This window comes from Pipra filicauda, unplaced genomic scaffold (assembly GCF_003945595.2).
Source record: "Pipra filicauda isolate LSUMZ 115617 unplaced genomic scaffold, ASM394559v2 scaffold70_size2993248_pilon, whole genome shotgun sequence".
Classification (NCBI taxonomy): domain Eukaryota; kingdom Metazoa; phylum Chordata; class Aves; order Passeriformes; family Pipridae; genus Pipra; species Pipra filicauda.
In genome coordinates, this window is record NW_024104876.1 from 1,221,710 (window position 1) to 1,239,620 (window position 17,911).

A 17,911-nucleotide genomic window follows, 5' to 3' on the forward strand; every position below is an offset into this window, starting at 1 on the left:
GGCCACTGTCATCTAGGCAGCTATTTCAGCCAGGCAGATAATGACTTTGCTTTGCTCGTGCTGGCGTCTCGTTGATCTTAAAGGAAAAGTTGCCAGATGTGAGGTAGTTTTAACCAAATTGCTAAAATTACCAGCTAGGGATTTTAATGGAGAAATTTATTGTGAAGGATTTCTTCCTTCAGAAAAGCAATTTTGCTTCACACTAAAAATTGAAGTATTTTCTATCTTAAAAAAAAAAAAAGTTAACAAATTATAGTGTGTTAAGAAATGATAGTAGCACAAAGAGACAGCTATAATCACATTTCTTCCTAATTGCTGCATTCAGAAAAACTTAAAAATGTCCCCAAATCATTTCATTAAAAAAAATCAATTCTAGCCTGTAGCTCTTCATGCCAAATTTTAGGTTTGTGAGCTGATTTATAAATCCTGCAAACCCAGAGCTTTTAATAGAAACCCCAAGACTTTAATAAATGTGCTCTAAGTGGTGCAGCTGGGTTGGAAATCAGCATTTGTGTTCTGGCTGCGAGTCTGAAGAGAAGGACGAAGCCGTGGGCTCTGAGAACTGATGTGCCAAGGTGTGTTGGGCCAGGATTCCTCCTTCAGTGGCCACATTCCAAGCTGATCTGCTCCTCATGCCCTTGCCATTGCTGTTTGCCTGGCTGCCCCACTGCCCCACACCTGTGCCTGCTGCCAGGGTGTCCATTCCCAGTTTGGGGGAAGCACCAGGAGCTGTTCAAGGATAAAGAAATGGCTCCTGTGCCATCGGCTGGGAGATGCCAACGCACAGCCCGTGCCAGGAGCAGGAATGTGCAGCCACAGCCACTGCTCTGGGGCAGGGATTGCTCTGGAAATGCTGCAGACAAGCAGCTTTATCAGCTGTCCCCCTGCTCTGGGCACGTCCTTGAGGAGAGCAGCTGGAGCAGAGGTGCCTGATGAGCTGATGGCACGAGTTACCTGCATGGGAACATGGACAAAAAACGAGAAGGAGCCGGAGGAGCCCCGGACACAGCGATCACTGGAGCTGCCTGGTGACAGATTCATGGGCTGCAGGGCCTCAGGGGACTGTGGGGATCATCTGGCTGCACTTCCCACTCAGCACAGGGCACAGACTGCCCTGAATTAATGCCTCGTGCGAGGTCAGCACTGGTGGCTCCTCAGCAGAGTCTCCTTCAGCCAGTCAGGTTTGGATGGGTTTGGAATGGGCTCCTGGGCTGGTGGCACAACGAGACCACGTTTGCGACCACACCTGACTACATGTCCTGAGAGCACAGGGCTATGTCCCCCTTCCCTCAGGTGGCACATCAGGAATTTCCAGGAGTGCTGGAGGACTCCAAGATTCCTGCAGAGCTTCCTCGGTGCCCAGGGACAGCGGGATCACTGCAGGCACAGGGACAACATGGGGCTGCACCCTCAGGGGGGTGGCTGTGGCACTGAGGGCTGTTGGACAGGACTGTGAAGGTGGGTGAAAACACCTTTGGACTGTGGCTGTAGGTGCTGGGTGTCAGCTGGGATTTAATATCCCAACAGACCTCAATACATTAGTGGGGTTTTTCTTTGTTCCAGATCTAAAAACCCACTGAGAAAGCTAAGCAAAAATTAATGAGAGGTCAGGAACAATGAAATGCTGTGGTAATTTTGAATACTTTCAGTTTTAACCTCCTTTTTGTTAAGCATTTTCTTATAAATACAGTAAAATAGCAGAGCTGAACCCTCTGAACAGAGGCAGGAGGTTTCCCAGTGTGGAAGCAGACACGGGAGAGCAATGACAGATTCATAACTAATTTTTCAGAAACAGGAGTGGGATTTGCTCTTGAATTGACACCTCCTCAGGACCAGCTGTATTGCATCAGGTGTGGCTTTCAAGGGTAGAACGTGAAGGTGGAAAACTTGGCAGCTTTAGCAACTACAATGATTCCCAGACCCTCCTTGCTGGGTCACTTGCAGATCACCAGGGGCTTTGTAGAGGTAGAGCCCCTTTTTGCTGTGGTGCCCCAGGCCAGAGGAGCCTTGTACCCCCAAACAGCAGCCCCTCCCCTTCCACTGACCACAGAGACGCTCCAGTGAGCTCACCCCAGAGCCCCAAATCCCCTGTGCCTGCCTTGGTGTTGTGTTTAACCCTCGTTCTGCTCAAGTGAGGCTTCGACAGACGGCAGAGAAACCCAGAGCACGTTGACAGGGGTGGTCAATACACCAGCAGCCTTTTCCAGGCATTCCCACCACGGCAACGTGGGATGTGTCCATTCCATGCCTCAGGCACACAGAGGGGCCCAGCTGCCACGCTGGGAGAGGTGTTTTTCCAGCAGCAGCATCTGGATGGCAGCCCTGGGCTCCTCTCCTCGCTGGCAGATCTGCACAGGGCTTTGTGCTTCACTGTTGCCAAAGTGATTTTCCTTGAATTGAGAGAACTCTGTCACCATCCCATCTCTTGTCACTGAACACACAGATGTCTCAGCAGATCCCCTCAGTTCCAAGCAGCCCCTCTTTGCATGCTGATGTGGGTGGGTTTGATCCATCCATCTCCATCAGTTATTTTGGAGCTGCCAGCATGTCACTCCATGTCCACAGGCATCCAAGTCGTGGTACTCAAGGAAATCCTGTATTTTCCAGCATGTTTTTGTTCATTGCTTAGTGAAGTGACTTTCCTTTGTGATTTTCCCTAATGCTAGTCAAACCCATATAGATAAAGGGCTGAAATGTGAGGCCAAGGTAACAGTCATCTCCCATTTTTATTCCTGACATCCTTGGGCTGGAGTCTCGGGTGGGAACTGTCTGTTTCTTCCAGCATTAACCCATTATCATACTTTTTGAACAGCTCAGTAACAAAACCCTTGACAGAGACACTGCAGACTGGAGACCCTACAGCTATCTGAATGAACTAGGTCAGTAATTTTTAAACACTTTAATCACTTTAGTAGACTTTAGAGCAATTCCAGACCCAAGTCAGCCTTTCATAAAGGCATTAACAATAATGATGAATATTGTTGTTGTCTTTATTTCACCATCAGAATTGCCAGCAGTGAAAGGTGGAGAATTGAGAATTGTTTCCTTTACCACAAACCACAGACTAGGAGAGCAGAGTCAATATTCATTCCAGCCTCCCTCCCAAGGTTGCTGGGTTGAAATCGCCATCAGCTACTCCATAAATGTTTTTTTAAGGACTGACCGAGGACATTAAAAATTCAGATTTGGGATTTTTTTTTTGGTTTTGTTTTTCCTTTTCTTTCATGCTTAATAAAGCTCAGCACTAAATGCTGGCATGTTGATGGAGGTGTGGAGCCTCTGTGGGAGCTGGGCCGTGCCATGCGCCGTTATCTCCCGGTAAATCACACCCTGCCCCCTTCTCAGGCAATTCTGAACCACCAGCCAGTGCAGCCAAGCCAAGAGTGAAGTTTAATTACCTTTCCTGAGTTTATTCTCCCTGGCTTAAGTTTTAACAGGGTTTTCAGCAGCTCTTAGCTCAAGTCCTGCCCAGATTTAGTGCTTTGGATGGTATTTGTTTTCCTATCTGAGCACTTGGAGTTTGGCTTCTCAGTGGCAGAGAAAGCATTTGCCCTTTCCTTTGCTGGGATTACTGATATCTTACTGAAAATATGCTGTAGGGGGGAAAGTGCAGCATTAAGAGGTATTATGGGATTTTTAAGGTCAACTATCTCCCAGCTCACGTGGCACAGGAATGAGCCCAGGGCAGCACCAGGCATCACATCCTGTCACAGCTCCTGGCACACCCCAGGCCTCGCTCCAGAGATCAGGCCTTCCCTGCATCAGGAAAATCACAAACCTGTCAAGCTTCAGTGCAAAACCTTCTCATCATTAAAACCATTAATGTGCTTTGCTGTATAATAACCTGCAGAACTGCTGTTGTGCTTATCTGTACATGACATGGGGGCCAGGGGGGGTCAGGGTTTCCAAATGCTCCTCAAATCAAGTTAATTTTCCTTTTACCATTTTGCTGCTTTTTTTTGCACACTTATTTGCTTTATTTGTGTTTATCTTGCTGTGTCCTGAGCTCCCTGTGTGCCACATCTGTCCTGCATTCATGCATTTTATTTTACTGGCAGAAGCAATGCCAAATGCCTCTGGAGTAAGAAGTGCTAAATACTTCAGCTTTTAGCTAAGTGGCCTCCTGCAAAACAGTCAGTTTTTCCCATGGCATTTTTGCATCCAGGATACCTTTTTCTTTCTTTTTTTCACAGTAATTGATGAAAATGAGATTCTTTTTCTTCCTTTTCAGTACCAGAATTAATGTCTGCTCGTGCTGACTTTCATAATGTTGAGTTCTTGCTCAGATCAAGGCCATTTTTATATGAAACTGTAAAATGTTTTCATTTCTCGGTATTACTTTGGTGCAATAAAAGCTGCAGATTCCACCTGTGCAAATTTCAGAAAAGAAGTGAAAATCTTCCATGTTGAGTTGTAAACACAAAATATTTTAGTGAAGCCCCGTGGGGTCACAGAGGGGATCTTGACCTTCAGAGTGCATCAGGCATGGAAGTACCACAGTTAAAGACATGATGCACCTTCTTATCCCACTTCCAGCCTTAGGTTTATGACACAGATGCCCCAGCTCGTGCTCTGGAAGAGCAGCCAAGCATTGGGCAGGGCTGGATTCAGTTAAAAAGAGTTAAAATGGCCTTGGACAACTGCACAGCTCCTGTGCTGTGACCCTGAAATGTCCTGGAGAGCAGAGGTGTAAGTGAGCAAGAGGTGGGGGAGAACTTAAAGGGAGATGGAAGAGACACTGAAGAGAAATTTGGAATGGATGGAAACCTTCAGCTCTTCTGGTCACCCCCCTGCCAGCGACCCCTCCGACTGTGGCAGTGATCCCAAAGGATGGGACCATCCAGATGAGGAGCATCAGGCTCACAGGGGTGTCTGTAGGCTTGTTGGAATTTGCAGGTGTCCTAAATATTAATTATAGTTGAGGGAAAGGATATTGTAAGAATACCTATGTGAAAGTTAACTCGGACACCCATCTTCTAAAACCCACAGTCATAAGGAGTTTTCTTAATTCCAGTGGATCTCACCAGGCTGCAGGTGTTCTACCTGTTTTGCAGGACTTTTATTTGCCAGGTTCATGTTCTGTCCAAGTGGGGAATGCAGGGACAAAGCCTGTATTTTCACTACTGGCACATTTGCTTGTGAGCTTCAAATATGGGGCTTTGTCAGAGAGCTGGTCGTGTCTGTTCTAGGGATGAGCACGACTAATTCCCATGGACATGGGCTTGAGAGATCAGAGTTTGGGGACTCTGGTGCCAAGAAGAGGCGGCTTTGTAACCTCCCTCTGTGTCACTGCCTTCCCAAGGCAGCCCAGTCCTAGTTACAAGGAGGGGCTTGGCTTTGCAAAGTTCTCTGGTCTCCATCTCCTGCTGCAGAACAGGAATTTGACTGATCTCTCTTGCTCTAGTCCTGTCTGCATTGAGCCAGCTTCCAGTTCCTCTCCCAGGGGAGTCAAAACTCCTGAACCACATCCTGAGTTCAGGGAGGGTTGTTGTGCTCGTTGGCTGCAGTGCTGGGCACAGTGAGCTGCAGCAAAAACAGTTTTATGTGTAATGTTTTTTTAACAGCAGTCCTTGATGCAGAGACTAAAATGTGATTTGCAGCCCATCGTGAGGGACTCGAAGCTGAATTTGTTCCAAAGGACCAAAGCCACTAAGTTTGATTCACAGTTGACTCTGCATTTTTCTCAAAGCCAAGAGGTGTGGAAAAGTATTTCCAGCTGAGACCCTGATTTCACCCAGCAGATAATTTAGCTTCAAAGTTAAACCTGGACTTTCATAAAATGCCACAATCCTGGCCTGTTTAGGACTTTTCCACATTAATGACTTCTGCAGGTTAAAGAATAATGTGTCCATCATTCATTTCACCTCCTGAGGAGCACCGCGAATACACAAAAACGGGTCATAAACCCACAGTATCATAAGAGAGAAAAGAGAAAACTAAAGGCAGAATTACAGGGAATAGGTTGGGAATGGTCATGTAGGGCTCCCAAGAGCCCTCCCGTGGGTCAGCCTGGGTCCCCTTTGCTTCCCTGCCACAGCCCCTTCCCGCTGTGACCTGTTGGGAGCTCTCCAGCTGCTCCCACCCCAGCCTGGTGTGAGTTCTCCTTGCTGGAGGCACCATGTGAAGCTGCCCAAACACTGCTTGGTGTTCCTGCCCTTGGAGATTTGCTCAGCCCTGGCAGGAGGCCGTGTGATCACCAGGGATGGCCTTGGGGAGCTCCACTGCTGGGAAAGGGAGCCCAGTCCTCTTGGATGGCAGCCAAAGGATGAATTAGCTCCATCCTCCTCGCCTGGGACTCTGCCCTGGCAGGAGAGAAAACCAGCACTGAGCTAATCCTGCTGTGTGACAGAGCTTCCCACACCTCCCAGTCAGCCTTGCCCTCTGCATCAGGAATTGGCTCAGGATCAGAGGTGGAAAACAAAGCAGAAGGTGCTCCAATGGATTGGGGGGTCACTCTTGGCCAGAAGGGGAAGGGCCCCATCACAGGGAGCACGGTGGTCATGCACCACCAGCCCTGTTCCTGTGCTCAGGGCTGAGCTCTGAGAGCCAGAGCAGAGGGGTTGGCTTGTCTTTGATGTGCCACTCACACATTTATTGTCTAATTCAGTCATTTTCCTTATTTAGCAAAAAAACCAAAGGTGTGCTGATAAAGGCACTGGTACAGCACTGCCCATGGCTGTGACAACTTTTCTGCAGAGACCAGAGGACACTCAAGGACAAATAGCTGGGAAGCCTCTGGGACACACTGTTTGCAGGGCTCTTTTCCCAGCCTAACTGAGTTACTTGACTGGGAATCCCATAAGACACGAAGACATTTCTCAGTAACCAAATTTGTATTGATTTTCCTAGTCAATAAGAAATACCAGACTCTATAGTTAAAGAGATTTAAAGGCTTACATTAGATTTGCCTTTTGATTGATATCGAGGGTAATCTGCAATAGTGGAAATGAAAGAGGTTCCCATCCCCTTCTGTCTCTGCTTCCATGAGGAACAGCAAGTTCCTATGGAGGCACAAGTGTTGCTGTCAGCTCTCTGCAGTGTCAGACCACAGTGGGCACTTCGGGACTGTTGTCACATCAGTTATTGAACCGTGCAAATTTATGAGCAAAGTCATAGTAGGTAATTCAAGCAGATTGTAAACACCTCAGATCTAAGGCTGAGTCAAATAACCCGCTATCCACGAACAAAACAAAGCCTAAAATTAGTCACAGAGTGATGCAACACAACCTGCAGACTCAGGTTGGAAAGGACACGTTTCAGGCTTCTTTCACTAATCCAAGCCAGTGTTTCAGTAATGAATGTACCAGCAGATGATTTTTTCCTGATCTCCTGATGGATGGCTGTTCTTGGTAACCCTGCTACAGGAAAGCCCTCCCTTCAGGGAAGCTCTTAAGCACATGCAGAATTCCAGGCGTGCACAGACTCCCCACTGAAGCTGAGTGTGTGCTCAGGGCTGAGGATGTGCTTAAGAGCCTCCCTAAATGAGGGCCCTGATGTACAGTTCAGAGGGAAGAATATATGCTGCTCAGTAGTCAAAGCAATCCAATTTACATAAATATTTATTTGTTTTCCATTATATATCATTTTTATGCAGGTGCTTGTGGGATGGATAGACGTCAGAACACATACATAATGGAAAAAAGCTTCAAAGGTATGGTATCCAGTGCTGCAGAACCCTGCCAGGTGTGAGGAGGGTGTCCTAGAAGAGGTGAGATAGGAGCCCCTGGGAGAGAGGCCGGGAGAGACAGGGAGGGACAGAGCCATGACCCACACAAGCTGCCTGCTGGCAGCACTCCTGGGGCCATGAATTATGGATTCAGGCTTCCCAGGGCCACAGGCTCCTGCCTGGCACAGCAGCACAAGGCTAAAGGGAGGGCTCAGCTGCAGGGCAGGAGGGGCAGGTGGAGCTGGCTGGGCAGGGGACACTCCTGTAGGACCCACTGGCCACCCACGAGGATCTGGTGGCAGCTGCTGAGGACAGCCTGGGGTGCTTCCCTGCTCTTGGCCATCCTGAGCTTAAGCAAAGCCCCTGGAAAACAAGCTGCCCCTGCCTCGTGCCCTTTGCTGAGAGGGATTTGGAGCAGAGCTGGAGAACAGCCCTCCCTGAGGTCATTGACCCCTCACATGGCAGGAGAAGTTATGGGCACTGACTCCAGGGCAGGTCTAAAAAGGGATCAGGGATGAGTCCTGAGCACAGGGCCCAGTGGTTTTACATTTCACTTGTCCTCCAGGTTTACATTCAAAACATTCCAGTTATGCCTCGACCACGGGAGCACTTGGCACAAGCTCCTGGCAGGTCGGGCTGGGATTTAGCACGTGGAACTTGTGCTCCAGAAGGTGGAGCAAGGAATCTGTGTCCTGGGAATAGGCAGGATTCAGGCTGAGGTCCTTGATGTGAATCCAAGGCTGTTGTGTCTGTACATGCCTGGGAATGTCCCTCCATCAGCCAAGGAGGGCAATACCACAGTAATGTCCTGGAGCTGCTTTTGGCTGAGTCATGGGGGCAGTGGTGCCCTCACACAGAGCTGGGTTCCAGACCCCCACTGCTCTGCCAGGCCTGAGGTGCTCCAGAGCCACACCTTTATCTGAACTAACAAGGAATATCCAAAGCTGTTCCTCACACAAAGCAATGATCAGCCTGTAGCCAGGCTTAGAGGTCAATAATCACTTTGTAGCTGCTCTTTTCAAAATACAGTGGTGCAATATTTGCTAAAAATTCACCTTACTGCACAGAAACACCAAAGGAAACCAACAATCCATGACCCAGTCTTTCTTAAGAAAGCTGGAATTAAAATATTAAAAGGGTTATGTACATATATGATATATATTTTATACAATATACTCAATCCACTGGTTTCAGCTCCTTCAGTGATTCTCTTTTTCAGAAGAAAAATCTTATTACTTATAGCTAGTTGTTCTCTTTACATGGAACTATTAATTTAATTAGTTTAAAGTAAATTACTGTGTTTACAAGGTTTAAAAGCTGCTTGCAACACATGCAGCAGGAGCTCCCATCCATAGGCACAATCACACAGAGGGGAACCAGTGGGAACAGAGGAAAAGAATCCCAGTGACAGGGAACTATGAAATGTATTTTCTGTTCCTACGTATTTTGCTTATTATTTAGGATCTGAACCATTTCTTTTACATGTTTATCTCCTTATAAATGGAAAAATCAGGCCCAGAAGCCATGTCAGGGCAGCTGGGGAGTTCTTTGTGCTGCTCAGCTGCCTCAGACAGGCACGGCTGGCGCTGGCAGGGGCAGAGTGCTGGGACACAGGGACACACCTGGCTTCCCAGGGATTTTGGGGAGCTTACCTGCAGGCAGTTGGCAGCTGAGGGTTCTCAGAAGCAGCTGCCTGTGGCTGGCTGAAGGTTCCCACAGTCCCGTCTGAAGGTCAGTTCCTGGACCTAGGCAGCCCCGGGGCTCTGGGGCAGCGTGGGCACCCCCAGTCCCAGGGGAATTCCTTCCAAAAGGAGCTGGGAATGTGCCCCATGCTCAGCTTGCAGCTCTTCCTGCCCTGCCAGGTGCAGAGTTAGCCCTGACTCACCAAATTCCTCTGAAAGATGGAGAAACTCCCAGTCCCAACCAGTTGGATTGTGTCAGCAGAAAGGTTTGGTGGGCGGGGGCTTGGTTTTTATCTGCTTTCATCCACTTTAAAAACCTGGTCCTTTCCCACCTGTGTGGTCCAGCTGGGGAAAGCTTCTCCTGCAGCTGAAAGTGATGTTTGGTGCTCCTGGACCGGCTCAGAGCCTGGGAGGGGCACAGGGGCCTGGGGCTGAGGTCAGGCTGTGGTGGTCCTGCTCCACCACCCCCTTCCCCAGTTCTCCTCCTCTGAGACCAGAGCCCGTTCCCCTCGGGGCTGGCTGGGGGCTGTCCCAGAGCAGGACACCAGGAGAGGGGTGTTCCCTGTGCAGCCTGACACAAGGAATGCTGCCAGTGGAGGTGCAGGGGGTCAGGCACAGAGGTTTGGGTTTGCCAGGGTCGCTCCCAGTGTCTGACAGCAGCAGGAACCCTTCGGGCAGGGAAGGGCTGGGTGCCACAGTGGTGGCACCTGGTGACAGGGGTCACAAGATTTCCAGAGCAGCTTCTTTCCTGTGCGTGGTGCTCAGTGACACCATTTCCAAGCTTTTCCTTGCAGCTGAGTCCTTTTGTATTTTTTAGAAGTATTTTTTTTAAATGAGTGCTGATGCACTGGTGGAATAATATGGCCTCAGGCAGTAATATTTTAAGGAAAAAAGCCCTACTCTTTGCACAACAGCCAGGAAAATCCCTAGAGCTGGAAGCACTAATCTCAGGGTTCAGCCTGGTTCATCTGGGGTTTGTACAGGATGTGTCCCCACTCCTGTGTCACTCTGAACAGCAGAACTGAGCCCTTGCTGTGCTACTGTCCCTGCAGCAGCCAGAGTTGGGCAGGACAGGGACAACAGCCAGCAAGGCATGGCATCCCTAAGGGGGATTAAATAGCAGGAACAGCACGTTCTACCTGTGTGCAGCACCTTTCCTTAGCACTTCCAGTGGGGCAGTAGGTTCCAAGGCTTGTCATTAGGATGCCAGGGGAAATTCAGGGCAAAAGAGAGGAACCCAGTCTGTGGGAGGGACATTTCTAGTCCCTGCTAACAAAAATAAACCCTCCTAAGGTCTGGTGATTGGTATCCAGGCAACATAGAAGGCAGGGAATGCAAAATTAGAGCATATTCCCCATATTTCTCTGGAAGTCCAGCTGATCCAGTGCTTCCAGTGAGTCCCAGTGAGTGCCACGGGTCGAGCTGAGCTTCCACCTCCATGAGAGCTCCCTGTGGGTAGAGGGGAGGATGAGGAGGCAGCATGGGCAGAGCTCACACAGGGCCTGCAGCACCACGGGCTGAGAATTTCTAAACACCCTTGTTCTGGTTAAATTAATTCATGAAATGAAATCTGACAATCGATGCCAGACTTCTTAATTATCCCCAAATTACCTTAATAACAAAGTAACTCAGCTGCTTCTCCATCCCTTAAATTCTCCATGATCCTGCACACAGTGTTTCTGGTGGGCTGATGGCTCCCTGGTGTGCAGCACATTCCCAAACATGGGCTGGTGCTCCATAAAATATATTTATTGTATCCAGAGCGAAGGTCTGATCCCGGGGTGGACACAGAGCTCCCGTTTACGTCAGAGGGAATCTGCTCCTGGGCATGTTGTTTCCCAATCTCTTCTGGGGAAAGGCAGTTCCTGGGAGAGGCCAAACGAGTCTGGGCAGCCTCGGTGGTGTTTGATGGGAGTCTCCCAGTACGGTCCTGGGAAGGGCAGGGCTGGTGCTGAGGGACACCTGCCTGGCAGGCAGTGTCAGCCCTGGCAGCAGGGCAGGTGAATTTTAGCTTAGGAAAGTAAAAGCAGCTGAGCTGGACTTGATAAAATAGCTGATGTGCTGGGATTTTTACCTGTGCCAGCTCCAATGTGCCCAATTCCATGAACAAACCAGCACTGACCCAACACAGCTCTGCAGGAGCAGCATTTCTCACTCGGCCTTTTTTTGCTGTAGTAGCCTCCAGTCCTTTATAATTGACATTTTATTATTCTAAGCCCAGCTCTGGTTTGATTTGTTCCCTCCCAGCCGTGGTGCCGACAGGGAATGCTTTGTAGTGGACACTCAGGGCACAGGGAGGATCCTGCCTTTTGCCCCATGAATGTTTGCCCCAAAAAGTAGCAGCACAGCTTGAGACAGAGAAGGAAGTTTGTCATAATGTCCCTGTCTTGCCCCAAAATGTAGAGCTGGCTCGTTGAAGGCTGCCCAGGCTCTCCTAACAAGCACGACAGACCTGTAGTACCCACCAGGAGCTGTAACTTGCTGCCAGGGAGAGCTGAGCCTTTCTTTGGCTGAGAATGGAATAAAAACCTCAGGAATGAGTGTCTCCTCATCCAGCCGTGTCCCTGAAGCAGTGAGTGCTCCCACTCTGGCTCCTTGTCCACGTGAGAGAGTTCACTCATGCACAACCCTCCCACTGACTGAAGGCTGGGGCCCAGCCCAAACAGGTCTTTTCAATCCAAAGATTTTGATTAATGGATTAATTCATTTGTTAGTCCTTGTCCATGGTCTCCTTGTCTCTCACACCAACAGATCCCAGACTCTGGCACCTGAATTTGAGTCACACACACAGAACAAAGGCCAACAATGCTGAGCTCACTCATGTGCAGGAGCCTTTGGTCTCCCAGGGTCGCTCCATCGTCCTGTAGAAGGATGGGATGGGATGGGGCATTTTTCCCCTGACTTGTACTGGGAAGGGGTTGGTGAAGCTGGAGGGCCAAACCCTGTGTCCAACAGCCAGGGAATTTCGGTGTTCCTTGGTTCCCACGTGCTGTGATGTACCAAACCAGGCGTGTTTCACTTGGAAGCAAAGGCACTGCTAATCTCACCCAGGCTGAAGTCAGACAAGGAGGTTCTTAGTTTTATAAGTAAATAAACATTGCAGTGGTGCCAGGGCCTCTGCCAGCCTCCCAGCCCTGATGGTCCCAGCACGTCCTGCTGGTTTGTTTGTGGTGGAGCTGGTTTCACTGACCCTGAGAGCTCAGGGCTCTCCAGACTTGCCCGTGTCCCTGGAACTGGAGCCCAGAAAGGCAACCCCTCGTGCAGGTGGCAGGCACGACCTGGCACCTTGCTCAGGGCTGAACCGAGGCGAGGGGCACCAGGCCCAGGGGGTGATGGACACACAGACACAGACAGACACAACCCCAGAGCTGGTGGAGGGAGAATCACACCCAGTGGAGCAAACCTGGCGAGAGAGGGAGCAGGATGGGGCTCGGAGACAAGGTTTGTAAGGGAGGAGCGATGTCGTGTTGTCTGTCATTTCTTAACCTGAATTTCTCTTTTTGTCTCCCATACTAGACAGCGGGGGCAGCTGGGATTGCAGCTATTTTGCAAGTCCCACTATTTCACCGGGAGTATTTCATATATACCAGGATCTGCCTTTGTACTGTAACCCAGCACAAGAAAATGCCTCATCTTTCATTGCATCGCTCTAATTCTAAATTACTGGCACTGCCCAGCAGGATGCACACGGCAGCAATGGCACGTTCTTGACTGTCAATGTTAAGACTTATTTATTCTCTATTGTTTTTTATTTTTTGAAGCAAGACTGGCACTGTACCTTGCAGCAGGCTGGCACAGCCCAGCCAGGGTCACCGGCCGGTGGTCACAGCTCTCACGCCAACCTTGTTCCCCCCACGTAGCACCTCCGTCACCGTCTCCTTCTCTCCAGGGGAGAGGAGCAGGAGGTGTTTGCAGCAATGGGGGGGTAAAGCAGAGCAAAAGTGAGGCTCAGACAGAGTATTGTCCCCCCCTGTGGAAACCCAAGTGTTCCAGCTGTAGGATGCTGGATAACCCCAAACTCTCAGGGGGCCACACATGCAAAGGCTGCACTGGTGCAGTTCTGAGCCTGTGGCAAAGCTGTGCATTCCAACACAGGGCCTTGGATGTGCCCGAAGCCCCGGGACACTCACCCTGCAGCTGGCCCAGCAGCCCCAGTCCCAGCAGAAGGTCCTGCCTGCAGAACCGACTCGTGGTCCCGGGCGGGGTTAAACACGGCTCCTTAGGAATTAGGGGAGGGAGGGAAGGCATTGCCACCTCAAATTAAACCTTGCAGTAAATGACAGCTAGAACCTTTTACAGCAAAACCTTCGGTACTGAGCAGGTTTTCATTTCTTTCCTGCCAGTGAGTTGTGGATGCAATGGTCTGGAACACCCAGAGCACAAGCGCCGGGTGTCTGTGCTGGATGCGTCGAGGATCCTCCTTACCCCCTGTCCCCTTGTCACCCCCAGCCTTCCTGCAGAGGCTCAGCTGTAATTAACTGAGTTAAGCTAACGACCCTCACGCTCCCACCCCGCTCTTGTTTTGCAGATTATATGAAAGAGTCTGTGTGCAGCTCCAGCACTTGTTCCCTGAACAGCAGTGAAAACCCCTACGCCACCATTAAAGACCCCCCCATTTTAACCTGCAAACACTCCGAGAGCAGCTACGTGGAAATGAAATCGCCTGGTCACAGGGAGTCCCCATATTCCGAAATGCCAACTTCATCCACAGCCAATAAAAACATCTATGAAGTTGGTAAGCAGTGGGTGGCACGAGGGCTGCTCCAGCAGCTGGGGGGTTCAGTGCAGAGGCTGGTTTTCTGCTTTCCTGACACAAGTAACCTGGACTTGGCACAGGGCAAGGAGACACTGGCAGTGGGGGGAAGGCCTGAGCACTGGTGTGTTGATTTGGGGAGCTAAGAGCTGTGCAGGTGGTATCCTGAGTTGAAAGGGACTCACAGGGATCATCAAGTCCAACTCCTGGCCCTGCACTGACACCCCAACAATCCCCCCATGTCCCTGAGAGTGTTGTCCAAACCCTCCTGGAGCTCTGGCAGCCTTGGGGCTGTGCCCACTGCCCTGGGGAGCCTGTTCAGTGCCCCGCCACCCTCTGGGAGAAGAACCTTTTCCTGATATCCAGCCTAACCCTGCCCTGGCACAGCTCCAGCCGTTCCCTGGCTCCTGTTTGGTGCTTTTCTCCCTGCTCTGCCCCACGTGCTGCCTCCTGTGCTGCCCGTGAAGCTGGAGGGGGATGAGATGGTTTGGGAGGCCGACATCCTGTGCTTGGACAAAACACACGAGGACAGTAACTGGTTTTGAGAGTGCTGCTGGTTGCCATAACCCAGTTTTCCTTGCTCCCCCAGAGCCCACTGTCAGCATAGTCCAAGACGGCCGCAGCCGGAGTGCCAGTTACCTCCAGAATCCATACGACCTTCCCAGGAACAGCCACATTCCTGGTCACTACGACCTCCTCCCCGTCCGGCACAGCCCGACACACGGGCCCTCTTGGGACAAGCAGTCTTAAAGGGATGGACTCCACTGTGCTGCCAACACAAACTGTGAGGAAGCAGAGGAGAAGCCATTCCTTTTCCACGCTGTGGGATGCTGACGGATGTGGACTGGCTTACGCAAGGACCTGACGTGACACAACATCAGCTTGGGCCAACTGCTGCTGCATGATGTTATTTATAAAGACATTTTTATATGGGTAACTGGAACTAACAGAACCTCCTCCACGTGTGGCTGGAGTACATCACCCCAGGAAGGTGTCCACGTGCTCCAGGCAAAAACTCTCCGTGGCTTGTATTCTAACCCTGGCTTTGCTGTAAAATAAACCACAAACACATGCTAAGTAGAAGGACTTAAAGATGTACATTTTTACCAACTGCATCAAGAAACCTTTTACCTTTAGGAACAAGGTGACTGGGAATGCACTGGAATTGATTTTCATCTTTGTCATGGGAATGGACATTTTTCTGAATGAGAGCAGGGAAACTTGTCATTTCACTGTCAGGACACCTCATTTACTGCCACCACCATGTGCAGCCTGTGCAGATCACGCTCGGTAATTAGCATTGGGATTTTCATCTCTACACTCAGTACCAGAGGGTTTGAGTTGAGGAATATTAACACAGACACTTTCTGTGCCGTTTTTTAAATCTTTCCAAATGTCCCCTGATCTTTGCTAATGACCATTTCCACAATGAACCCCCCCCCCCACTTTACCACGCTTCTGATTGGCACAGATGGGCTTTAATTTTCCTTATACAGCTTCTGTTTTGTTGGCTAAATCCAGCAGATCTGTCAGGCCTGTAACCTGCTGCACCTCCCTTTCCTGCCCTGGGACAGTGCAGGTCTGCACAGACCAGCCCTGGTTTCATTTCCTTTCCCAAAGCTGAGCCACAGCAGCTTCTCTCTCCCATCTTTTCAAACCATCTCCTCGTGGTTCACTTGTCAGCATGCCACTGATGACACCCTTTAATTTGATGGGCATTACCATGTAGTGCAACGTTATCCTTTGGTGATTCTACCTGAAATGTCATTAAATGGAGCTGAAACTGGGTTTTCTTTTTCAGCAGCTGTTTGTGAACTAATTATCACGGGGCTGACCCATGGTAAAGTTTTGCATTGCGCCACCACAATTATTTTTTTTTAATTTATAATCTTTATTGACCTAGAAAGTAGAGTACTTGCCGTTAGTTCCTTGTAGATTTTGAGCATGAAGTAGTATTGACTCTAAGTATGTAATTTTATTAGGCAAACGTGGAAGTAGCAAGTTGATGCCTCTTAAATATAAAGAAATATTCTGTTGCACATTCGCCAGCCTGGTGGAAGCAGAAGAGAACGGAACCAGATCCATCAGTTTGCTCAACACGATCCCTTGGGTGAGCTGCTGGGCTTGGGACTGGAAAGAGGAGCCCTCCAGCTGGGAGAAAGTGGCTGGATCCTGGCTCTGTGTCAGACCAGGATCACTTGGAGCACCATGGAGGGGCCCATCCTGTCCCCACAGATGGGCTCAGCCTGGGATTGAAGCCCCTGGCAGGACACCCCTGGGAGCCCTGTCCTTGGGAATCCTGCCCTGGGAGCCCTGTCCTTGGGAATCCTGCCCTGGGAGCCCTGTCCTTGGGAATCCTGTCCCTGGGAGCCCTGTCCTTGGGAATCCTGCCCTGGGAGCCCTGTCCCTCGGAGCCAGGACCCACCAGGTGGTCAGGCTGGCTCTGAACCCCCCAACCTGAGCCCAGAGACCCCCCCAGGCTCCCGGAGCAGCCGATGTCCATGTCCCAGGATCATTCCCACACGATTCCCTGAATGCTGCATGTGTGCATGGGGGCCCTGACCAAGCAGCAGTAGCAGTTTTGTTTTCCAGGAAAGCCTTATTTGAGATGTAAGTTATTTTGTAGGGCCAGTAGGAACATATTTTATGTACATGAACGGAAAGACTTACCTCAAAAATATCAAGAGAAAGGCAGTTGGATAAGGAATACTCTTGTGGAGCCCTACCTTGACACCCAGCACAAGCAGCCCCAGCTGCCAGCCTGACCCATGTTTGTGTGTTGCTGTAGTTTGCAATGAGACTCCAGAGAGCAGAGATGTGCTCAGTTGTTGTGTTGTTTCTTGGTTTTTTTTCAAAGCAGGATTTTGAAACCAAATGCAATGACGCATAGAGCTTAAAAGGAAAAAAAACAAGCAAAACCAACAAAAAAAGGTACCTTCTTGTATATTAGCGTCAGCTTAGGAAACAGGCACCAAAATGGCAATACTTTTTTAAGGCAAGACAGATTTGTAATATATTTGTTCACTGTACAAAGGTATCCTACCTTGTACAAAATAAATTGAATTTCTCTCACCGTGTAGTTCTCAAACGTACTCATTTGCAGAGCAAAACTTTCAGGCCCTGCACAGGTCCGAGTTCTCCAGGTGATGGGGCTGCTCACGAAGGGGCTGCCCCCCCTCAGCCAAAAACCCCCACGGGCACCAGGCACAGGACAGAAAAGGCAGGATGGCTCAGAGAGGCCAGTGCTGTAACTCCAGATTAACCTGGAGTAAGGCCCAGTGTCAAACCAGAAGGTAAGTGGCTCTTTACACCTTTCTCCCAGTTCCTCAGCAGTTTGTCCTCAGTGGGTCTGAGTGAGAGCCCTGGGGATGCCCAATCCCAGCTGGACAAGCCCCCCACACCCCCCAGAGCAATGTGGGGTCAGTGCCAGCACCACTCACTGATGTTCACGTCCTGCACCTCAGCGGGGTGGGCACAGTGCCCTGGGCCACTCGCAGCTTCCTGGCCCTTCAGGGGGAATGAAGATCCTGGAGGATCCAGCCCAGCACAGTCACCCAGCAGGAATGGCACACAGGACACATGGAAGCTGCCTCAGCAGCTCCCAGGGAGCCCAGTCAATGAATCAGGAGCACAGACCTGCAGCAGAAACACCTTCAGAGGGAATGACTCCCGGGCAACACAGCACTGCGACTGCTGGAGCTTTCCAGCATTTGTGCCTCACACTTCTGAAAATCTTGTTAACTAAAGCCCAGTGTGTAATCTTCTTATTTGACAAGACACACTCAGTAAGCTATTTAAGGCTGGAAATTC

General features: G+C 50.0%; 1 protein-coding gene across 17 annotated transcripts in view; it reads left to right on the top strand.

Annotated features, from left to right (window-relative positions):
• Nucleotides 1-17,174, top strand: part of MEGF11 (multiple EGF like domains 11) — a 272,662-nt gene extending 255,488 nt beyond the window's left edge. For 9 of the 17 annotated variants that reach the window (XM_039389132.1, XM_039389134.1, XM_039389133.1 and 6 more), the window contains 4 exons: nucleotides 2,813-2,879; nucleotides 7,595-7,651; nucleotides 13,877-14,083; nucleotides 14,691-17,174. In XM_039389132.1, the coding sequence (XP_039245066.1) occupies nucleotides 2,813-2,879; nucleotides 7,595-7,651; nucleotides 13,877-14,083; nucleotides 14,691-14,851 (492 nt within the window). In that variant the 3' untranslated portion in view covers nucleotides 14,852-17,174. Of the gene's footprint in view, nucleotides 1-2,812; nucleotides 2,880-3,005; nucleotides 5,349-7,594; nucleotides 7,652-12,864; nucleotides 13,048-13,876; nucleotides 14,084-14,690 lie in introns of those variants that run through there. The other 8 variants (XM_039389140.1, XM_027714842.2, XM_039389143.1 and 5 more) reach the window with 6 other exon arrangements.
• Nucleotides 17,175-17,911: the final 737 nt, after the last annotated feature.